General features: G+C 43.7%; 1 protein-coding gene across 10 annotated transcripts in view; it reads right to left on the bottom strand.

Annotated features, from left to right (window-relative positions):
• Positions 1-25,245, bottom strand: part of ELMO1 (engulfment and cell motility 1) — a 527,802-nt gene that overhangs the window by 38,292 nt on the left and 464,265 nt on the right. For all 10 annotated transcript variants that reach the window (XM_045792846.2, XM_045792847.2, XM_087860896.1 and 7 more), the window contains one exon: positions 2,445-2,608. In XM_045792846.2, coding sequence (XP_045648802.1) covers positions 2,445-2,608 — 164 coding nt within the window. The remainder of the gene's footprint in view (positions 1-2,444; positions 2,609-25,245) is intronic.

Genomic DNA, 25,245 nt, shown 5'->3' with positions numbered 1-25,245 from the left:
TTGAACTAGATGACCTTAAAGGCGTTTTTCGGTTCTAAATTTCAAATATCCTAACTCCTGAGCTTGGGGAGATGTGTCCCCAGTGTGCTCTCATGACAACACCTACCTGTGTTTCCTTCACCTAAGCACGGTCTGTGCCAACCCTCCAACCCCAGTTTTACAACCTGGGACAAGGGAGGGGGTGGTCAAGTGTCTCTGGTTCTCTGCCTGTCCACAGCACAGGGCCTGGCGGGCAGGAGTCACTCAAGACATATTTGTTAAATGAATGAGTGAACGAATGCAAACCATCATATATGTGCTGTCCCTTTCTCTCTGTTGACGTGGGTTTGTCCTGTGAGCCAGGTCGGCAGCCTTTAGGCTTCATCCGATCCCACAACGAGTTCCTGTCTAACAGGTCATTCTAACAGGCAAAACATCACTGGACAAGCAGCTGGAGGCTGGCTCCCCCTGCCCATTTCGGAGGCTGGGATAATGATCAGGCTGGCTCCTGGCATTCCTCTTAAATGCTATAGTTTCTGACAAGTCTTTATTGCAACAACGACAGGACTCCAGTGAGCCACGGTGCTCTTCAGTCCCGTGGCCGAACGACGATGCCAAAGCAACATGCATACAGAAGACTTCCTTTATATTTGCGTTGTTTCTCCTCACATGGTAAACGTAAACAGAAGAGCTTCTTATAATCAAGGGGAAAACATCAGAATGTCATGGGCAGAGCCTCAGGAAATAAAGATATGAAGCCAAAACAGGAGCAAAGTGTTCACACTTCACATGCAGTTAACATTCTTACTTAGAATCAAGTCGTGGTCCCACAATGATTTGGGATCCCTTGGCCTTGACTGAAGTGGTTCCTCAAGTCTCCCTTTAGGTTTTAAGAGCCTCTGTCAAAAGCATAGTGAAGTCCCGTGTGTTTGCGTGTGTGCTGAAACACCTCAGGAAATGCAGCATTCTGGGGCTGTCCTCTCCGCAGGTAAGAAACGGTGTCTCTGAGGAGTCCAGCATTTGTCGGAAGGGCTCTCTGTTTGGTGTTTCTAGCTGTACCTTCCGGCTGAGGACCCACGCAAAGCCCCAGCAGCGCCTGCTGCAGAGCGGGCTGGCGCTCAGTGCAAGTCCGGTTCGGGTCTCACCATGACGCAAGCCAAAGAGGCCCAGGAAGCACTTCCCCCCCGATGCCCGGCGTCACCCTCACTCAAGTCTGCGCTTCCGCTCTGCAGCCTCTGACCGTGCTTCCCAGGGCCTGAAAGCAAACGCGCTGTAGGGAGCTGCAGGCCTGCGAACTTTTTTACACCCCATCTTAGTTTTGCACTTTGCAAAGGAGCTCTGCTGGCATGGACAAAGCATGAGGTGAGGGATCCGTGGGCTGGAGTTTGAGTCCCGGCTGCTCCCCTCTCTCCTCTCTGAACTAGTCCTGCTCCTTGAATGGGAATAAGATTGACCTCCTTCCCATAGATGTGAGGAAACGAAATACCAGGAGGGGCTGCTTTGCAAATTGCCAAGCATTAAAAATGTCATATATATAAGCGTAAAGGACAGAAAGAGGGGCAGAAAGAAAGAATCAGAAACAGAGAGAGCGGGGGTTAATGTCATAATGACACCTGTGTTGTAAGTCGGCTTCGTACAAAAGTTCAGAAGAAGCCATGTCCAGTCTGCTGAGGGACGAACGACGGTACATATCACACACTTTCCTCACCCCCGCCTTCTCTCCTGCTTCCTGCCCTATAAATTATAAGGGTAACAGAGCTGACCTAGCTCTTAGAAAAGGACAAGGGAAGATAAATAGGCCAGTTCTAAGAAAAGACAAAGCAAACCAAACGGTCTTCGTGTTGGAGGTTCAGAGCATTCTAAAGACGGAGGTACTCGACATGATGACTGTTGCAAGTGGCCCCTGCTGCGAAGTCCTATAAGCAGGGGCCCTGCTGCTCTCGACCTCGGGCCTGTAGGCTGGTAGTCACGGGGGCGATGCAAGATGCCCTGGGGCGAGGCAAAGCCGATGGATGGGGCAGGGACAAGTAGATCTCTCTCTTCCTCTCAATGTCTCTCTTCCTCCCACTCACTACTTCAATGTTCATGTTGCCTGAATTACCAGTGGGCCTTGCTCTGGCTGGGCGGAGTATCTTGCCACTCAAAGGCAGCCCCCAAGAAATAGCTTCATGGGCAAAAAAAAATTTATCCCAAGTGTTAGGAAAGGTCCCCCCCCCCGCTTTTCATTTACAAATTCTCAGGGGACTCGTCAGTAACCAGGCCACTTCCTGGTTTAGGTCCTGCTGCCAGCACCTGTCCCCACTTTCCCCTCGACCGTCCCTGCGCCACCTTCCTCAGGGAACTGCTGAAACTTCATGAACCCAACTGAGGTCTTCCAGAGTGTCTTCTGTTGGCCTTGTAAAGAGCTCACAACACAGCCCACTGCACTGTGTGTGATAGGCCTTCAGACCGGAAACGGTACTTACAAAATTGGGCGAGACTGGAAATCTTCCTGGTTCATCCTCTCAGACTGGCGGATTTTCAGGATCTCAGTGTAGCTCAGGTTCTGCAGTTTGCACTTGAACTGGTCCAGGGAGCTAGGCTTGGTTGTAAGAGCTCTCATAACCTGCTCCTTCACCACCTGCATTACCTGTAGATGAAAGGAAGACCATAACTTTCCTGGGGGGATGTCCTTGCTCATTTGGAAAGATCTTCTAGAGTGAACGGCTCCCTGCCTTCCTGTTCCCCAGCCCCCTGCTTCCCTTCACCTGCACTCTCCGCCCAACCCTGAGAGTGCTTTTCCAAAGAGTAAACTACCATAATGTACATCTTCCAGATCTTTCTCCTGTGCTGCTGGAACCACAAGGAAGGAGACGGACTGACAAACTTGGAATTGGGGGGTGGGCAGGCCTGGCTGGGGGAGTGATCCATTTGCTCAACATATTACGGGACTACTGCTGAAATGACACTGCGAATAATGCAAACTTCAAAAGCGAAATTAGTCCAAGCAACAACTAGGAGTCTGCATCACCACTTTTTTTTTCTGGAAGAAGATCGCTGAGATACAATTAACTGTGGAAGTCTGGTTGGCACTGGTTCAAACGAACATGAAATGATACCCACACTCACCCCTCCGAAAATGCTTTCCCCATGTAGTGAAGACCTAGTGTTTATACATGTGAGGGACCTGAAACTGTGCATGGGCTCTTGCCTTCTTGAGCCAGGCACTAAAAAAGAGGTCTATTAAATAGAACAGACATATCCCATTGGAAGCCTTAAGAAAAAAGAACATGGTAATGTCCTGCCTAAGGACAGGTCCAGCCCACAGGAGGCAATTAAACATTGCCTCTATTAATGTGGATTCGTCTTCATCAGAATTTATAAAGCAGGAAAAGACCAGAAAACACATAGAGGCATCCAAGGGATGTATAGTAGTCTTCCTGCTTCTTCTTTTTTTTTTTTTAATCCTCCACTGCAGAGGAGAACACCACCACTGACGAGGTATCTACTATGTGCCCTATACTGTGGTGGAAGCTTTATGTATGTTCCGTCTCTTAATTCACTTAGACCTAGGAGTTAGACGTGGTCATCATTCTATCTACATAAGAAGAAACTGAGGCTTCAAAATGTTAAGTAACTAGTTCAAAATCATACCACTGGTTGGTAGGTGGATGAGCTGAGATTTGAACGCTACTCCACTGCCAATCATACCATCACTGTTGGGGTCACTTAGTAATGTAAAATGAAAGAAAATCACAAATGCACCTCAATTATATGCTAGATCCTGTGCCAGACACATGTTTATTCATCATCTCATTTAATCTTCCCTCCAGTACAGAATAGGTGTTATTATCACTATTTGAAAGATGAAGAGGCTGAGACTGAAGACTGAGGACTAACCCAAGGCCACACATATCTAGCTGAATTCTATGACACCGAGTAGCCCCCCATGATGGATGCTGCATGCACTTGATGTTGAATAGCCTGGCATGCTGTTTATCCTTTATCACTGTGAATATGATCCCACTATACTCCTTATGTCTTCTCATCTGTTGTTCGTTGAATAAATCACACACGGTAGGTACTCAGCAATTGCTCATGGACTAGTCTTACCCTGAGATGTGTTTTCAAGAAGCGTTACTGTAACAGAGGGAACACTTTTACAGCGTGGGAAAGACTGTGGCAAACCTGAACTTCCAAATGTGCCTGAGTGCTAGGTGATGGGAAAATCTCACCAACTTAGAAAATATCAGGCAGACACCTGATGGCTCCTTGCGCTTGCTGAGCTCTGTTTAATGGTGCTGCCCCTCTCCAATGTGCAGGTTGTTAAGCAATCCACTCAGGTTTCTTTCTCCAAGTATCTGTCTCTCTGATAGCTGTCCTGTCCACATAAGGGCCCATCTAGTGACCTGTGGGGGCCTAGAGGACACTGGGAGGTAGAACATCCTCCTTGGTAATGAAATTAATCTGGCCTTCAGGAAAAGCTGGGTGCTGCCCAGGAGGCTGCAGGTGAACCCCTATGTCAGGGATGCCAGGTGCTCTCATGCTTTGGTCATCTGCTGACCCATTGCTTCCAGTGCCCCCATATTCCAGGGATCTTGGCTCAGTCACATTTTCCTTTAGTCAACTGAAAATGACTGAACTAAAGGGATGATGAGTCATAGGTGACGGGAATAAAAACAAACCTAGAAAATAGTTCAAATGATATCAACCCTCACTTTTCCTATTTATATGCTTCTGACATTCAGGAACCCAAGTTCGCAGTAAGGATACCCTCCACTAGGTAACATATTTGCATTTTCAGGAGGGCTTTCTGGGAGGTAGTGTCTTATCACAAAAAAATGGATCTAATGGCAGGAATCTCAGGAAACTACAGAAGAAAACTTGAGGGATGACAGATCTCTTTTACGTCCTCATGGATCTGCTTTATCCAAGGACCCGTGTGCCATGCCTGCGCTGTCCAGGGGTGGTTGCTGGTGATAGCAGCGGTGTAAAGACATAAAGGCAACTGTCCTCTTGTCCTCTGATTCATGGGAGTTTTGAGGACCATGGCTGGGTCCTTCAATCCACTGGTTACCAGCTTACCATAAACCAGACAGTATTTGATAGAAGGAATTAATAAAAAGTTGCTTGAGAAGCATTAGCTATGAAGTCAACACAACACATATCACTGAGTACTTACCATGTGTCTATACTGGGTGAAGCAGTGGGAACTCGAAGGTGAATAAGGTATGGCCCTTGCCTGCTGTGAACTAGTGGTCTAATAAGAGGGCCAGACATGGGACATGAGCAATGATCATGACAACAGAAGAGTGAATGTGATAGAGAAGACGGACTGGTGGCCTTTGGTGGCAGGTGGGGAGGCATTTCAAAGAAGACATGATATGGGCTTTGCAGGGAGAATGGGTACTTAACCCTGTGGGAAGAGATGAATAACCTGAACACGAGCCCCCATTAACCCCTTTGAACCTGGGCTGCATCTGAATTGGAACCAGTTACATAAGCATTGTTTCCTGCCCCCAGCATAATGGCATCAAGGAAAATTTCCAGTTGACCTTCCATCTAATCTGCTGCTTTTTTTCACTCAAGCAAAATGCTAAATTTGGGATGCTTGACAAATTTTGAAATTGTGACCATCTTATATCATGTGGTATAAATGGTGGTTAAATTTAGTCAAGGCTGAACTACAACACTTTGCTGTTTCATGAGAGGGATATCACAAGAACTACCCCTTTCCCCATTTAGAGAAACTCAGAGTTGGGTCAAGGAGATAATTATCACCTCCCAATGTTACTTGACCTTCATATGGGAGGTAGGACATGTAAGAAAGACAAAGACAGAGCGATCAGAATACCAAAAATGAAGAAGCAATTTTAAAATAGAATCAGTCAGGTAAGGAGGCAAGGCCAAGACAAAACTGGCTGGGACTTGAAGGATGGATGGGAGTTCCTGAGGTGAAGCAGGGAAGGGAGTCCAGGCAGAAGGATCAGCAAGAGCAAAGGCTGGAAGGAGGGAGTGCATGACTCAGGCATTAGACAAAATATGCTTTCGGAGCCCACGTTAGCAGCTTTCAGCAAATGGATGCTACTGGTTGCAGGATGACTTCTCAGCCTGTAGGGCCCAACACACACAACTGTAAAGCCAGGCTGTGACCTACCTTCCTCGAGATACTCAGTCCCTCTGAGACTCAGTTTTATCATCTATAAACCATAAGTAGTAACCATTTAGAACTCATCGAGGTGTTGCTCGTTAGATAAAGCCTCATATCCTTTATGGTACCTTGTGGATATTTAGCACACATGAATTTCCCTTCCTAAGCTTTAGTTTGCTCACTATAAAGTGGAAGTAATAGTTCAGGGTTCATAGGGTTGTTGCGAAATCCAAACAAGATATTACTTGAAAAGTACCGATACACTGAATGGAACATACTAGAAACACAACAAATGTGATGTCATGTTCCCTTACCTTCTGAGAATGAAATGACTTATGTCAGTGGTTTCGCCTATAAAAAATATCCTCGACAGTGTTCCCAGACCACATCCGTATCACCTAGGAACTTGTTAGAAATGCAACTTCTCGGACTCACCCCAGACCTACTGAATCAGAAACCCTACAGTCAGTGTTTCAACAGCCCCTCCAGGTGATTCCAGCGAGCACGCAAATGTGAGAAGCACTGGTCTCAGCAAAGGTCCAGCACCACTTCTCAGCCTTCAGCATGGTGTCTGTGGTGATTCTTGTCATATCACAATAAAGCAGTTAAGTTGGTTATTTACAGTCTACGCCTAGACTGTAAATCCCCAGGGGGCAGGTACTGTTTCTCATTTACATTGTGGCCCCCAGTACTTAACAAAGTACCTTCCAGGCTGTAATAATGATTGACATATTCAATGCCCAAGCTTCTTAGGCTCCCACCTGTCATCTGTAGAATTAAACAACTACATCCGTAACAGAATTATAAGACTGTTAACATCGTTTTCAAAGTGCACATTTACAAAGCCTAAAAATTAAAGTCTGTGCTTTTGAAATGCTATCTTAGGGTTTGAGAGGTCATTTTGGGCTTCCTTTCCCAGGCTGAGCTGGAAAAGGCTGGTCTGAAGCTGAGCAAAGGGTTTCTGGAGAAGCCACTACTGGGCATTGTTGCTTAAGGCGGCGGGGGGAGGGGTGGTGGTCAGCACTTCCAAAAATGTACAATCTACCCAATCAGTAGCAACCCATTAAACGGATTTATCTTCATAATAAGAGAAAAGGCTGTCTCGGGGAAGACAGATGTCAACACAGTCCAGCTTAAAAATGAGTCGTGTGGGAGAATTTTCATTGCTGGGCTTTGGCACTAGACCATTTTTCTTCCTAAGAATGTTCCACACAAGACAACATGACTGAAGACTTGTAAGGACCAAAAAATGGGAAGGATGCTGCCTGGAGAGGGGTCTAGGTGCTCATCTACAGACAGGTAACTTACCAGAAGCCAGGGATCACTTTGCAGAGCTAACTCTCCAAGCTTAAGATGAGGGGAGAAGCAGCCTTGCCCAGAGAGAGTACTAGAAGTTCGGGTAAAAACTGGTGACATACGTGTCAGGGACAAGTATTGACCTAGATGCAGGCTGCTGATTCCCCTCCAGCCCCCTGAGGTCTTTAAAATTAGGACACCTTCTGGAAACTAAAAATGGCTTTCCTTTATACTTCTGCCACAGCTGGGGTGTGGACTGCCTAGGTTTGTCCACGCAAATGAGAGTGTTTGCTGAATGGTGTCAAGAGTATTAAATGAAGGGGAGAGAAAAAAATGCTCTCTGGACCCAAGGAGTAGCATCTAAGTTTCCCGTATTTATTCTGGGGTGGTGTGGGCATGGAGCACAGGTTGGCAAATTTCTGTTAGAGGCCAGATCATTTCTGCTGCAACCACTTAGCTCTGCCTGGACATCCTGAAAATAGCTGCAGACAAGAAGTAAATGAATGAGTGTGGCTCCGTTCCAATAAAACCTGATTACAAAAAACAGGTGGCGAGCTACATCTGGCCGGTGGGCAGTACTTTGGCAACCCCTGGGACAGAGGAAAAACATCCGGCTTTAGAGTTAGGCAGTACTCATTTCAAAGTCTGGCTCCCTGACCCCCTGAGCCAGGTGAGTCACTCAGAAGCTCTGAACGTGTTTCCTTATCTATAAAGTGGACGTGATCATCTTCAGTCAGGATCAGGAGAAGCCCAAACATTATACCCATTAGTATGAGGGCTCCTGTGAATCCCAGTCCTAAAGACAGCTTATCCAAAGGAAAAATTCCTCCCTGCAGCATGCAAACCACCTCATGACGACACAGTGTGTTCTTAACACGTGTAAGGCGGTTCAAGGTTATATTTAAGTTGCACTGTGCAGAGAACAGATTCTGATATTTTAAAGTTTTTGTTTTTTTCAAAAACAGTGTTCTCAACTGTCCTCCCTGAATGGTTTCAGGGCCTTGAAGATGTTTTGGCCTGCCCTTTCTCCCTCCTGCCATGTCTCCTGCTGGGATTTGACCAGTGCAGTCGCCTGGTGAGGGGCCCTGTGGGGTCAGGCTTAATGGGAGTGGACAGAAACTGTTCTGAAATCATGGAGGATCAGCCCAGCTGGTGTGCCACCCCCAGCCCCTCTCGATTCATCATGTGTCCTCGATTATACCAGAAGAATTTGAAAAACTTGTTCATTAATAAATACAGAAAAGCTCCTTTGCATTTCACGATAGACATGATCTGATCTTTGCAGGCTATCATAATAAGAATCAGCAAGTCATTTAACTTCTCCCTCCCTGCCTGTTTCTCTAGTGGGTCCCTAACAGCTCTCCAAGCTCTGAACTCCTAGGGTATCTGTCTGAGGGGGTGATGATGACTGAATCCAGAGCCAAAGGCCAGTGCTGTGTGTGACGTGGGCAGTGAGGTTACTGCCATTTTTCTTCTCTGAGATGGTATTTCTCAACCCAGCACAAGCTAGGCTTGTTAGGCATCCCACCACAGGCAGGATATATACCCCAGCGCTGAGAGAAAGAAGAGTTCAGTGCAGACCCAAACTTTCCACTGGTTTGACTCCTCTCAAGTTAGAGCCTGGAATGCAGACTGCTGAAAGTCGAGGTCTGTTCTTCCGGGGCCATATATCTGTACTTGTGACCGAAATGCAACTCTGAGTTGCATTACCTTCAGTGAGTGATGGAAAACTATGTAGCAACGATCAAAATCACAGAATCACTTGGGCTTGGAAGTGGGAATTTTGCTCCGAGGGTTATACTGTTTAGGAGCGCTGTGATATTGACTCACTTCTTGAATAGCTGTTCTTTTGTCTACTTTGTGTCATTCTCACTAGCCCCTCCCTGGGCCTCTGACCCATCATTACCTGTCCTGATTTACCCATATGCCTCTGACTTTAACTCTGCTGCTTCCAGCCCCTGCTCCCAGAAGCTGGACTGTTTCCAAAAATGCAAGTCTGAGCACATCATTTACCTGCTTAAAGCAGCGCTTGCAGATGAAGACCAGCCTCTCTAGTGTGACACATGGGCCTTCCAACGCCTGCTCCAGCAGACTTCTCCTCCTCCATGATCTAGCCACACTGAGATCCTTTCAGTGCCTTGAACTTCACCCCTGTGCCTTCATTTGTGCTCTTCCTTCCACCTGTGACTAAAATCCTCCTAGTACCTGCTCATTCTTCAAGTCGACAAAATCCTTCTCTGACCTGCTGTCCTTCCCCCGAAGTCGGTGTTGGTCCCCCATTCTCCCATCACGGGATTGTACTGTAACACCATGAACTGTGTCCTTTGTTGACTATTGCATATCCAGAGTCCGTACAATCAAATCACATAGTAGTTACTGAGAAAATATCTATTTAGGGGCACCTGGGTGGCTCAGTGGGTTAAGCCTCTGCCTTCAGCTCAGGTCATGATCCCAGGGTCCTGGGATCGAGCCCCACATGGGGCTCCCTGCTCAGCGGGAATCTGCTTCTCCCTCTGCTTTCTACTCCCCCTGCTTGTGCTCTCTCTCTCTGTCAAATAAATAAATAAAATCTTTAAAAAAAGAAAATATCTATTTAACTTATGACCAATGGACTCATCAATAATTAAAAAAAGAAATAGGTTAAAAAATCAGTAATTCTCAACCCTCAGTCTACAGTAAAATTTATTTTTTATTTATTAATTTTTTAAAAGATTTTATTTATTTATGTGACAGAGAGACAGCCAGCGAGAGAGGGAACACAGCAGGGGAGTGGGAGAGGAAGAAGCAGGCTCCCAGCGGAGGAGCCCGATGTGGGACTCGATCCCGGAACGTCAGGATCATGCCCTGAGCCGAAGACAGATGCTTAACGACTGCGCTACCCAGGCGCCCCTACAGTAAAATTTAAAGCATACCTTGGCCTGGCCTCACCCTCCCCGAGATTCTGATTTATTTGGTCTGCAATGGGTTCCAGACACTGGGCATGTTTTACAATGCCCCATGGGGATGCTAACATGCAGCTGGGCTTGAGGTCTACTGTCTAAATGAGAAGGCATATGAAGAAAGGAAGGAGCGATGACCGCTGCCCTTCCAGGGAATAGAGAGAAGGGACATGCTTGCCTTCTCATTAAACTGTCCAATGCAACCTACAGATGAGGAACCAAGACCTCAGCTTGTTACTGCCTATAGTTCCCCCAAGGCTTGGTCTTCAGATAGTAGCTACCGTGTGGGCAGGATGAGTGTTCTCACCTGGGACAGTCAGAGAGGTGGTCAGGGGACCATGCTGGCTCTGAGCACGCTTTGAGAAGCCACCTTTACCCAGGAGACAGACCACTCTCCTTATCACGGAGGCAGCTAAAGCCACCATGGTGTGGGCAAATGCCTGCCTGGCTCAAGCGCTGTGTAGGGACCCCCTGCAGCAAGGGCAGCCACCGTCTTCCCAATGAGCCCACAATCCCCTGGGCAGCAATTAGCATCCGTGTTCCCTGACACAGGGCAGCAGCCCTGCGTGCCAGCCAGAGTAGGCAACCTGCAGCCGGCAGGGTCCACAGGGGCCTGGGGAAGCTGAGGGAGCACTAGCATTAGAGAGTATGAGAGGTGATTTTTCAAACGTACCCTGAGAGCCAAGCAGATGGCACTGGAGCTGTTAGAAAGGAAGCTAGCTGCTCAGCACTGTTCCCTTACTTGAGAACTTCCTCTGGTTTTAACTGCTAATAAAAGAGGAATTGGATGGCAGGAGATAGAGACACACTCAGGCAGCTTCAAGCATCCTGAGAATCTGATCATAATCCAAACTGAGAGCTTTGAGGGCCTCGGTGTTAGTCCCCCAAATAACTCGTCAGACAAGGCCTGACCCCACAGTCCCGTGCAGGAGCTAACTGGGTGAGTTCACATTCCGAAGACTGAGGCACATGGCACTAACAGCTGTCCTGTTCCTCATGAGAGGGCATTTAACTTAAGACTTAAGGCATCTTTATGGCCAGTAAAAAAAAATAAACCCTTCAACCAGCAATTCACCTTAAAATCAATTAGCACAGGGTCTGTTGAAGAACAATGGATATGGAAACAACACACTTCTCACTTTCTTCAGCAGCCGCAGGAAGCCAGCTCAAAAGAGGAGAAGCAAAGGTGAAGTTAGGGATCACAACCTTCTCTTTGCAGCCTGCCCTTGAAGGGATAGCAATTAAGAGACAAACAGCGGTGTGACCAAACTTCCTTTCTCCACTGCAAATAGGGAGCCAAATTAGTACAGTAATCAGGGCAGATTTGCTGGTCAGCTAATTGAAGACCCTGGTTGACAACAGGAAGCTATTTTCACCAGTGTCTGATGGAGTCAGCCTCAGGCAAGCAGAGTCTGAGCAAATCACATTAGTGGGTGACATTTAATCCACAGCTTTGAACAAACAACATGTCAAGCAAATCAGTCAAAACATGGGACTATGTGAGGAGAAAGAGGCAGAAACCAATGGGGCTAGTTTGCTTACAAAAGTTGAGGAACTCTTCCATAGGGTTGGGAGAAATGGTTAAGAATTTTTTTTTTAAATGAGAGTTTATTTATTTATTTTTATTATGGCTAAGATTTTTTTAAATAATTATACCACTGTTGGTTTTTTAATGCTCATTCACCAAAGTCAGCCATACTGTGTCAAGCATGGATGTGGAAGGCAAAGTCTTCTGCAAGTCTTCTGCAAGTCACAAACAATGACCTTCCCAGTGGGAAAGTCTCCCACACTGGAGTCCCTACTGAGGTGTTGTTCTCTTGCAGCTGTGGCTGCCATGACTAAGAGTGGTGGTAGATTGACTCTCCTGGGAGGTCCCCAAAAGCAGAGAAGGAATTTCTCTGGAGAAATAACTGAGCCTCAGAGGATTTTCCTTTTTTTTTAAGTTACATAGTCATAAGGCCAAAATACACACCGCTAAATGATGAGCAATTCCCGACTGTCCTTGTTAATGGATAAATGGCAACCACAGATATCCCTTTAAACACTATGGACTATTTACCAACAAATCTGGGATCAACTCACTGCCCCTTCCTCGCTCATTCGTTGCGAGGTGTGAAGGGAAGGAGTGAATGGTAGTTAATGTCTGCTCATGTGTTGATCTACCCTGGTGTGTCTCAATCTCTATGGATGGTGGGCTTTCACCTAATTCATCTCTGTGTGTCCAGGATCAGCTTCATAAATATTTGTAGAGTGACTGAATAGGTTAAAGGAAGACGGAGATTAGGAATATCAGTGGGCGCTGATAAATTAAGCCTCAAACTACTCTGAAATTAGATGCCATTAAGAAATAAATGAAATGTCTACTGTCCCAGGTGGAGGTGAAACCAGAAGGTCTGCACATTGAGATTTCCCCGCATGTTTTGCATAACCTGTTACACAGTGACAAATGAAATGGGACAATCTGCCCCGCTGGAAGGGAGATTTAATAAACTTTTCATAAGCAGACTGCTCAGGCAAGACCACAGGGGATCCAGGGTGGGAAAAATGAGGTCTGGTTCCCATAAACGAGCTCAGCCATCAGGCAAGGCTGCCGAACCTCAGGGAGATCAGAATCATTGCTTCAGCGAGTCACCCCAGAAGGACAGTGCCACCAAAATGCAGGTGTTGGTAGATTCTCCTCAGCAGACAGATGAGGCAGGGTAGCTGGCCACACAGTGGGACTTAAAATCTAGCAGTGCCCGTTGGTCTCTACTCTGTGATATATATGGGGAAGGATTGTTCTTTTTATCCTTCTCCAAATACTTTCTCCTTTTCACTACTCATCCAACTAACAGTGTGACATTTTGAGTGGACCATTCTCTGCTGAGAAATTTAAAACCCCATGGTATGCATTTTAATTTCCAAATAAATTCATCTGAATCATCAACAGAATATCTTAAGAGTAACTGTATTTTGATTTTCTACGTTTTACCTAATAAATTGTCAATTTCTGGTATTAAATGGTATTACAAGCTTTAGAAGTATACATTCAGTCCTGTACTTGCTCAGCTAACATTTATTAGGCACTTAATATGGGCTAATCACTGGGTGAGGTGCTGGGAAGACAAAGAACCAGACCCAGTGCCCACCGTGCAAAACTCGCCCTTAGGGGGAGGTAGATGTGCAAACAAATAGTAACGTTGGACTTTAGTAAGTCCTATTATAGGTATGGGCTAACAACATAATCTGGGGTCAGGGAAAACAAAGTGATTATTAAGCACACGACACTTTTTTGCACATATAAATGTATTTCTACTGTATTACTACCCTATTGTTTCAACAATGGCACTTCTCAGAGTGTATTGAAATTATGTATTCACTACTGGTCTCCCAATAGGACCTTGAGCCTGCAGAAAGAAGACACTATACCTCATTTATCTTTTTATCACTAGTGGGTTTTAAAATCCCTCATACCTGGAAAATTTCCCACTCAGTCCAGTAAAGCAAAGGTCAACTAGACTATATTTCTGAGTTGCATGTTAAAAAAAAATGATTTTTGGTGCGTCTTTGTGAAGGCGAGGGATGAATCCCTGTGATAGTTTTAAGCAGAAGGAAAGAGGGGTTTATAACAGTAGCAATGATAGATTAACTCTGGTTAACACACTGCTATACCAACGTCCTGCTGTATTTTTCCCAGATGGTTGTAAATTGGGACACCTCATAAATCCCCAGGCCTTTTCTTTTCCATGGCTGGTTATTACAGTGTCCCAGGGCAGAAGAGCACTTTCCAAACTAAAGTAATTGTGAGCCATTTATTATCTTTAAAGGAGAACCTGTCAACCACCACGGCACAAATTTCAGACAATTAAAATAGCCCAGACTGCTCTGATTCTGCAAAATCCCAATAGTCACTTGGTGGTTTGGATCCAATGAGCCCAAAGATCTGAAATGGCTCCTATTTTCTCTGCTCAATACCTCTCCCTTTTTTGCTCATTTGCTATATCTCTCACAGCTGGAGGAACATAACTGTTCCCACGGTTTCCAAAAATCCACTCCATCTGCCACACTTCACTTGTATGTGGTCCATTGCCTACTGATGCGTCCTTTGGAGGAAACCCCATAGAAGGTAATTGCATGGCATATGTCAATGTCTCCTATGTCAATGGTGGGCATCACTAATATATTAGGGCACTTTTTTATTCCCTGCTGAACAAGGACTCTGCCTGCAGGCAACCACCTTGACCAGCTGAATTTGGCATTCACGATGGCACCCATCCTCCATCTCCGAAGAAATCAATGTAGATGATCAACAGTTAATCTTACCTAACACATCCAACTGTTCAATAACTTTGGATTAGTTTCTTAAAAGACCCAAGGTCCAGTATCTTTGAGGATTGGCCCAAGTCCTTTCAGGGCCTGGACCTGTGTTCAATTTTATGTACTTGCAAAAGTTGTTCAGTAACTACACAGTCTTTCTATCCAACTCACCATCTCGGTGATTGAAATGAATACTAACACTTCTGGAAATGGCGTACTATCTGCAGTAAGGACTTGATCATTCATCCTAGAATAGTGCCAGACACTCAGAGCTGACCTATTTGCTGACGTGGTGAAAGAGTGGGGAGACATGTGTTTCCTAGGTCAAATTATAAACCTTCTGATGTTGAACACAATCACCTTTTTCCTTCTTTTCAAATTTCCATGATTTTTATAACTCTGGAAAAAAATTTCTGACTACAACCAATGTTTAAGGAACTTTCCTAGAATTATAATTTAGGTGAAATCAACTGAGGATTTTTGGGGAGTAATATCTGTTTCTATATCACAAACCCTCTTGCTACTTATTTATTAAAAACAAATGAAATGATTTCCAAGAGGATATAATTTGTATTAGAGTTCAGATATATTGAAGAGTCAATGTTCTGTTGAGTTTTGTTATTTTTCTTTAAAGAAATTGTGATCGAAGGTGAAAAAAGGCCTGAATCATGTAAAGTGGTACAAGCAAAGCAAGCTTCAAAAAACAAAAACACATGAAACTATACCTATGACAGTTTTCAATTTCTCACCTAAGAAATGTACGCATGTTATATTGGATCTCACCATGCATCCCACCATGCATTCTTGAATTAGAAAATATAGTTTTAAACCAAAAACAAATTTAATATCCACCCTCTCCCTTACTTAATCAGGTATAGTCATAAGGGTCAAATGGGATAGGTACTCATTAAGCACATTTTCTCTATCAGAGGCAATGGAAAGGTGACTCTTAGTGCTTACCAGTGGTTTACTAAGTGGAGGTACAGTGCTTTAAGCTTGGTATCATTAATCTCATTGTTTCTTCATAACAATCCTACCACATAGGGACCCTTCATTTCTTTCAGTTCCAGAAACTACTGGTAAATAACAGGGGAGAGACTTGAATCCAAGTTCTGAATTCAGAAAATCTATGGTTTAGGTGTCCCTGGGTGGCTCAGTCGGTTACATGTTCAACTCTTGATTTCAGCTCAGGTCATGATCTCAGGGTCATGAGATGGACCCCCAAAGCAGGCTCCACGCTGGTGTGGAGTCTGCGTAAGATTCTCTCTCTCTCTCTCCCTCTCTCTCTCTGGCCCTATCCCCACCTGCTCACACTCTCTCTCTCTCAAAAAAAAAAAAAATTAAAAAAAGAAAGCCTATGTTTTAAATTATTAAAATGGAAATACCAAGGTGCAGCTGATTTCAGAATATGAGAGTTGAATGAAAGATGTTTGCAACTTTAACCTACAGTTAACAAATGCTACCGCACTAAGTTGGTGAAAAGACTGGCAAGCAACACATAGCTCCTGCTAGCTAGTAAGCACTCAAGTAGTAAGCAAACTCCTGAAGTGTTTATAAGTAAAATCCAGGTGAGAATTTTACTTTTATTATTATTGTTACAAGGGCGTCCGGGAATTAGCATGAACATCTGACAAATAAAAATGGGGTCCAAGGAATTTGCTGAGGCCTTGGGGGGAGGAAGATTACATCTACTTTGCAAAATGGTGTCTGCTGATGGGATAAGCAGAGCTGCCATCTGCTAAAATGAATGTTTGAGGATTTTTGGGAGCCAAAAGGGACAAGTGTTACTAAAGGTGGCATAGAAGATGATAGTCCTTGGAAACCAAACTTGAAATCTGGTGACGTCAACTAATTGGTAACCAACCCCCCTTCCATTTTTGGCAGGTTGGTAACTACAAGCTTGTATGTACAGGTGCAGAAGGATTGATGAGATGCTGAAAAAACTCGGACACTGAAAATGTTAGCAAAGTGCTTATTGGTATTTGACCAAACTTCTTTTTTCTGAGCTCTCATCCTGTCAAAGTGACTTTTCCTTCTGTTTTATCTGCTTTGGGTATAAAAAAATGAAAAGTCCTTGCCCCCAAGGACTTTATTCCAAAAACAATAACTCTATTGTCTAAAGGGGGAGGTGAGGCCTCTAGAAGATCTTGGTGCTTCTGAGATCAATGCTGAAATTCAATCCTCAGTAAATAAATGAATAAATGACTAAGTGAATAAAAAGATGGATAGGACTCAATGCATATAATAAATTATATATATAATACAACTTCGGAATCTTAGCATTTTGGCCTGGGTGGGACTTTAGGGGTCAGATTGCAGCATATGCTAAGATAAAATTATATGATTTAATCAATATCACACAGTAGATACTGGCAGAGCAGGGATTTGACGCCAAAGCTCCTGACTCCTACCCGCTTCATGCTACCTGCTCTGGGGCACTGATGTCAAATGTTCATTACCACGTACTCTATGGTTCAAGGGAAGGAAGACCACTTCTAGTTGGGGGATTAGAAAACACTGTAGGATAAAAGCAGATTCTGGGTGGGGTCCTGCAGGATGGGTACAATTTAGATCTGAAAAAAGGAGTGAGGGGGTTAGGGCTTCCCAGGTCAATAGAAAGGCAATTGCTCAATATCACTTTGAATTTAGGGAAAGGTCAAAGGAAAACAGCAAGCCCTGGGTTTGATTCTTGGCGCTCTCACTATTACCATCTATGTGTTCTGGGGCAAATTTCTGAAGCTCTCTAAGCCTGAGCTCCCCCAATAAACTGGAAATTACAGTATAGACTTCACAATGTGATATAGGATTAAAAGAGTATTTGCCAAGCAGCTTTTACAGGACCAGACAAAAATGATAGCTGTTCTTTATGCTTATTCACTTAGGGAGAGAGGAAGGATATAGTGGAAAATAGACTGAAATCAAACTATGGAAGTCTGTAACTGCCAAGTAGAAAAATTTGTTTGAGGGGCGCCTGGGTGGCTCATTCGGTTAAGAGTCTGCCTTCGGCTCAGGTCATGATTGCAGGGTCCTGGGATTGAGCCCTGTGTCAGGCTCCCTGCTCAGTGGGGGAGTCTGCTACTCCCTCTTCCTCTGCGTCTCCCCCCACTTGTGCTCTCTCTCTCTCTAATAAATAAATAACACTTTTTAAATATTAAAAAAAAGAATTTGAACTGTATTTTGCAGGAAGTGGTGGAAATTTAAGATCTTGAGAAGAACTAAGTGATAGAGTCAAAGATTAATAATTAAGCCAGGTGTTTATTTGGCTTTGCATCTTTCTTCTTGTGTTGCCTCCCGTGTAACCCTGGGCACATCTTCCCACCTCTCTGCTTTTTCTCCCCATCCCCAATGGCTATGGGCATCCTCTTAACTTTTGAATTGAGCATTCTGGTTGGGTTAGTGAAAAAAAAAAAAGCCCTCTAAACAAGTTGTTATTTATCTTTATGAAATAGATATTCATAAAGTCTCTACCTGGGAGTTGCCAAGGGAAATTTAGATAAGTTTTCCATCAGTTCCCTGTCAGTAATAGGGAGAGTCTATTCTGGAAAAGACTACAAAAAATGTGTTGTGCCTAGTTTTGGTATGCAACTGAAAGTACAGCACCCCAATGAGAACTGAGACATTTTCTCTACAACTTCAAGATCAACATATCTCTCTTCATTGCCCCACCCAAAGAATGGAAAGAGGCAAAAAGGAGAAAATTTGAGTAAAGAATAGATGCCAAACCAACATGGTGAAAAAGGTGAATGGAATGAGAAGGAAAAACAAGAGATAGGAAGTACGTAAGTCAAGATAAATACTACACTTAAAAACTTTTTTTTCCTCCCAGTATAAGATTCAGTGGGTACAAAAAAAGTAAAGCTATAAATCCTTGCTTTTTTAGCGTAAGATCCTCAAAAAAAGAACATCTCAAGATACTTTACTGATACAAGGGCATTTTGTTTGAAGGTGACTGGGAAGCAGGTAGGCTCTGGTAAGCAAGTTTATAAATGTTGAGGACCAAGGCATAGAGAAGGATGTGGCTGGATGAACACATCAATGACACGCCTTACACCTTATCCTGGGGTGCATATCAAGAAACCAGACCCAAAAGCATCATCGACTACAAAACCTGTCCCTCCCCTAGTTAGGATAACCAAAAGTCATACTGGTGTTTCAAAATGACTCCCCTCTCTCAAAAGCCCACTTCCCATGCTCTCAACAGCCAACTTTCAGCTATTTGTCTTTGGCTAACTGGGTTTCTAAGGTAGCTCTGCAAACTGCTCACTCCCCGCACATCATTAATCAGTGCCAAACTAAACAGGCTCCAGGCCCAGCTGAGAATAGTGGCTTGGCTCATCACCCCAAGACCTAATGAACACACATGAGTGATGACTATTGGGTAAATAGCACACAGAGAATGCGAACAAGCTAAGTGACTACTGCTTCAGATGTTACACCTAGGAAGGTTGTGTGACAAATATTGATATCCAAATTGTTTCAGACATATAGTAATTTTCCAATGCACTGAAGCTTGCTGGCATTTATTTAAAGTGTTAAATTGAAAGGGGGATAAAATTTGGGTCATTTAGGGAGTAGACTCAGCAATTTCTACGATATTGGATAAATGTAGCCGAGCTGTAATAATTCCCATCCAGTAAAGGAAACCATACCAGTGAATTTGTTAGTGGTTTTGTTAAAAAGGACATAAGACGCCCTGAATTACAAGAAAAGGTACCTGCCATGTTTATGTCTTATTTAAAATGTTCATGCTTTGGGGCACCTGGGTGGCTTAGTCAGTTGAGCATCTGACTTTTTTTTTTTTTATTTAATGATTTTTTATTATATTATGTTAGTCACCATACAGTACATCCCCGGTTTCCGGAGCATCTGACTCTTGATTTTGGCTCAGGTCGTGATCTTAGGGTTATGGGGTTGAGCTCCACCCCTGTGCTCAGCACAGAGTCTGCTTAAGATTCTCTCCCTCTGCCCCCTTCCCCAACTCTGTCTCTCTCTCTCTAAAAGAATAAATAAATCTTTTTAAAAAAAATGTTCATGTCTTGTTAAAAAAGAAAAAAGATGGCATGCCCATGGACAATCATCCTGTAAAGGCAGCACACTTAATTATCTCTATTATTAGTGCTATCTGGGATTGGGTAAATCATGGGAGGAAAATAGGGGACAGTTTCTGAGCCACATCCAAAGGGATCTTTTTTAAATTACCAGGATATTAATAATAGTTAGAGCTGGTAAGGGACAAACCCTAAGGATGTTCCAGGGTATATACTTAACCATAATGGGCAGGGGGAAAGAGACAGATGAAGTTAAGAGAAAGTGGAACACTAGGTAGTAACTAAGTGGGTCATATCCTTTCTTACTTTATTATTCTGATATATTTCCTAAGGTTCTTTAGCTATATAAGGTAGAAGTACATGAGCGTTAGAAACAAGGAGATCTATGGTAACTGGCTTATCCTCTCTGAGCCTTAATTTCCTCCTCTGTAAAATGGGGATAATACTTGAAAACATAATTTGGAATATTCAGTTAGAAAATGTAAATAAAGATTAGTTGCCAAAGAGCCGAGGGTCCATTTCTGGGTTCTCTATTCTGTTCCATTGGTCTATGTGTCTGTTTTTGTGCCAGTACCATGCTGTCTTTGTGATCACAGCTTTGTAGTACAGCTTGAAATCTGGCACAGCTTTGTAGTACAACTAATGAATCATGGAACTTTACATCAAAAACCAGGGATGTACTGTATGGTGACTAACATAATATAATAAAAAATATTATTATAAGAAAAAAAAAGTCTCCTGTGGTTTGGAATATTATTCAGCCATCAGAAAGGATGGATAGCTACCATTTGCATTGACAGGGATGGAACTGGAGGGAATCATATTACATGAAATAAGTCAAGCAGACAAAGACAATTATCATATGGTTTCACTCATATGTGGAACATAAAGAATAGCACCAAGGACCACAGGGAAAGGGAGGGAAAAACTAAATGGGAAGAACTGAGAGAGGGAGACAAACTGTGAGAGACTCTGGACCCCGTGAAACAGAGGGTTCCAGAAGGGACGGGGTTGGGGGGCTGGGGTAACCAGGTGATGGGTATTGAGGAGGGCATGTGATCTGATGAGTACTGGGTGTTACACGCAACTAATGAATCAGTGAACACTACATCAAAAACTAATGATCTATTATATGTTGGCTAACTGAACATAATAAAAAGAAAAAAGAAAATGTAAATAAAAGTACCGAAAATATTTCTTGATGCATACTAGGTATTCAATAATTGTCATTTCCACTTTTCTTTTCTTCACATTTATGGCATGTATCACATGTAGCTTCCATTGTAGCTTATTTTGTCTGCCTTTGTTAAGCTGTGGAAGTTTTTCAAGTTCAAGATTTGTCTGAGTATCTACCTCCATAGCACCTTGCAGCTTGCTCAGGAGACGTACACAAACGCTCACTGCAAAGTGCACCAGGCAAGGGATAGTACAGCCTGTACAATATGACCCCCCAGGTCCCACTTCTCTACTAACACAATGATCACACTGTATATGATTTATAAATCCACATTTGCTTCATTCATTAGACTGGATTCCTCAATGGAGACCTCATACATGGCAAGTACTGAATAAATACTAAATAAGAGGATACTTTAATACCTCTTTGTATTTGTTTGGGGTACTCTGCCGATGTGAAAGACTACTGCATTAGAGGAGAGAATGTCAACAAGGTTCACTGGGAGAACAGAATGTGTGAAAAAATGTATTTCAGAGGAACATGTAGGGAGCTTATAGGAAAACAGTCAAAATATAGAGGTGAAAACTACAGAATGTAGTAAAAATGAAAGCGACTTGAGTTCCGGGCACAGATACAGTCTAACCAACTTGAGCAGAGGATACAGTGGGAGAGAGAGCTGACTGTCCTCACAATAGGATCCTCACTGTATGACAAAAACAAATTGTAACAAGAAAGACCACAAGAACCTCAATAAATAGCAACAGAATCTGAATATGTGTTCTACTAGTTCTGCCTTGGAGGAGAATCTGGGGAGGAGTTTATGCCACAGGTGAAGAACGGGGTCATAATAAAAAGATATTGAGTAGTGAATGGAAGAGCTAAAATGAGCCTATGTGCTACAGTTTCTGGGTACTGACTGCCATTGTTGGCTGATCCTCTATTGATTTGTGTTGATAATAAACCACGTGGCTGTAACTGGACTCCTCCAATCACACAACAGCGGCAGAGGACTCTTGATAGACTCTCAACGTATGACTTGGAAGCTCAGAGATTTGTATGCAGTTTGAAAGCCCCACGTCCTATTTAAAGTAAAGATTATTAACCTGGAGTTCTTCGAACTACCTGAAATGGTGTGTCACATCTCATGAACATGCACAAATGTGTTCTTCCACCCCCAGGGAATCTGTCGCTTTCCTTATTCTCAAAGTTGGTCGTGATCAAGTCCATAAGAAACGTTGATTTAAACAGGTAGCCTGAGAAAAAGAATTATGAAAACCAGAGCCAAGCTGCATTTCTAGTTTTGGGCTACAAATGGATTTCTTTGTCTATGGAACATTTTCTTCTAGAAGTGTTCCATGAGCACCTCTCACACAACATTCTAAAACTCAACATATTATCTTCTTTTTAAAATGTCCTTCCTGGAACATTTCCTATAAGGTTTTATAGTATCCTCCTTTGGACCAAAAATAATGAAGTCATCTTGGACATGTTTTCCTTTCTCGTGCTCTGTATCTAATCATCGAGTTACGACTCTACCTTTTCAGTGTTTCTGTTTTGTCTTTTTTCTTCTACTCCTCCTTCCTCTGCTTACTGAGGCTCAACGCCCTTATCTGGACTCTTCAGGAGGCTCCTAGCTTATCTCACTCCTCCTGTGTTCAATCCTTCCCATCCCTTCTCCCCAGACAGACAGTGTGATGAGCTGAACACAAATCTGACCCCATGGATCCAGGTGCTCAGCAGCATAAAAGCCAAATTATTCAATAATGAAAACAATGTTCTCTATCACTGGGCCTCTGCCTGTGTCTCCCTGTTTCATTGCCTCCCATTTCCCATCTCTCAGTTCAGATGCTGCCTTCTAGAGACCCCAGCATACTGGTAATTTCCTTGTTCTTTTATGCTGATTTCTCTTTTTGAAATGCCCCCTCTACCAGGCTCACTGCTCATCCTTCACTCAGGCAGGCTTGTCACCCCATCACAGCCTGATCCCACTGTATTTAAAGGCTTAATTTAAGCAAACAACCCCATGCTCTCCACCATACTGTTATATTCTTTGGGCAAGGACACTTCCTATGAATCACATTACCCCCAATACCTAAAATATTGCCTAGTCTGCTGAGAATTTGTGAGGGTATTCATTTTCTTCTGGTTGGGTTATCCTGAAAGTATCATGGCTGCTCTGGAGTCTTGGCCAACAGCAGATAGCAGCAGGGAGCTATACTGAAAGGAAAAGGTGAGGAGCAAAACAGTTCACTCATAAAGGTCCTGACTTTTTACATGGAGAATATAAAGCCCTGCTTAATTCCATGAGCCCTGTAGCACCAAAACTCTAACCTGAGAGTCAGCCAGCTGCATGACATTTCAACCTTATTCAATTTTTTATATGGATCAGTTCTCCCTCAAATCAACAACATTTCTTCATCAACGCAGCACCGTTGGTGGCAAAAGAAGCTAATGATTTGCACGTGCCAGGTCTGGGTGACTCTGATGAATCTCTGTGCATACAGTTGTTTTTCAAAATGAATGCTTTATTATAAAGCTTAAGGCTTTTTCATCTGAATGTGCTGATGTGCAGCAGGGATGATAAGACCTGCCCTGTAGAGTCATTAAAGGAAAACATGTAACATGTACGAAAACCCTTCATAAACGGTTAAGGTGTTATACAAAGAATTGTACATTCTCACTCTCCATTGTTTTAGAATGATCAGAAACATTCGAATAAACTGGCTCTTAGTGTAAAATGCAAGATTCCACAAGTTCAAGTTGTGAAATCTGGAGAGCTTTAATTTAACAGAGCACAGTTTATTAAACTATTTGCCCTCATAATAAAAGACTAAGATTAAATATACCTATTTGAAGTGAAACTACTCAACAGTATTATTCGATATGTTTGTTCTTCTCTTTAAGAAATAGGAGGGGAAAGGATGATTTACTAGTTGGAGGGATTCCCACTGGAAGCGTGGCGACAAAGGTAACCACCGCATTCGGCCCCCATGTGTGTCCCTGACGTGCACCCTCCTAGAAGAGAGAAGAATCTTTCAAACATGCAAACCTTCTCAGCTTGCAGCACAGAAAGAATTCATGAATGAAGAGAGAAAGCCAAATCGAATCAACAACTTGGAGAGCCAGAAGGCCGGACTGCTGTTTTCCCAATCTTCCCATCCGAGGCAAAACCCAAAACAGCATGAGCTGGTGTTGGAAACCCAGGAAATCAAAGCAAGGGAAGATGCTAACAGCTGAGTCATGGCAAGTGACCTCGCCAGTTAGGAGGCTGAGGGCAGCTACAGATGACAGATGATGTGGCTTGATCCAAAGCAGGAGGTATGGACCTGAGAGAGGGAAGGAGGGAGAGGACGGGGCCGTGAATACGATGCCTGGCATGACAGAGAACTGCTTAAGAACTTCCTTCCAAAAATAATAACTGCTTACATAAACTTCAGGGAAGCTACTGTTTAAAAAGATACAATGCTTCTGTGGAGGCGTTCTTATGCAGTGGACAAAGTCCTGGTTTGGGAGCTGGAGAACTGTGGGCTCTGAGCTTTTCCACTTAACCCAACATGGCTCAGTTTCATCACCTTTGAAATGGATACAATAACACCTCCCTCCCAGAGTGGCGGTAAGGATTAAATGCAATGAGGCTTCTAGCCCTGGGACTAGACCAGAACACGAGGTCAATAAATGGTCTTACCCCCAACACACAAGAGCCTTTAGTGCAGGTAATTCTTTTGATGTTACTTTCTTCTCTAATCATTTCCAGTGATAACATCTCTGCACAAACAGAGAGATTAGAGATCATCTAGCTCTGCCTTCTAGCCAAGCTGGTGATCATCTCTACCATCTCTTGACATATGGCCCTTCAGCCTGCCTGCAAGAACGGGTACCGCAATACAGAGCTTCAATTGTGGGAAGATTTTGTGGCAGCTGTTAAAATATGCCTACCTTACAAGGTTTTATAAATTCAAATCATGTTAAAGTGTTTTTCAAAATGTAAAGCACTATATAAATGTAACACAAGCCGAGAGATGAAAATGTATCAGTTTATATTAAGTAGTCTAGTTCTCCGAGGCAGTGCTTCTCCACCCCCCACCCCCGCCGCCCCTTTTAAAGCAGTAGAATCCTTTCTCAAGTAGGTCTTACATATTATCCAACACATACAACAAATAAAGGCAAAGCCTGTATCGGGTTCAGTTGGAGGAGGGGGTCTGGGCTCAGCGTCCCTCTGGGTCCCTGACTTCCTCCTACCATTCTTCTCACACAGCCTGTGAAGACACTTGAGCTGCCCCTCAGGGCTCCTTGGAGAAAGACAGCTTGAAATCCCCTGCTCTGCGGAGACAGAACTCTGATATCAGCCCCTGTACTTTCCTAGAAAAGGCAGAGACAGCA

This window comes from Ursus americanus, chromosome 3 (assembly GCF_024610735.1).
Source record: "Ursus americanus isolate L20-20 chromosome 3, mUrsAme1.1.p, whole genome shotgun sequence".
In the NCBI taxonomy this organism is placed as follows: domain Eukaryota; kingdom Metazoa; phylum Chordata; class Mammalia; order Carnivora; family Ursidae; genus Ursus; species Ursus americanus.
This window is presented reverse-complemented; position numbering and strand designations above follow the sequence as displayed.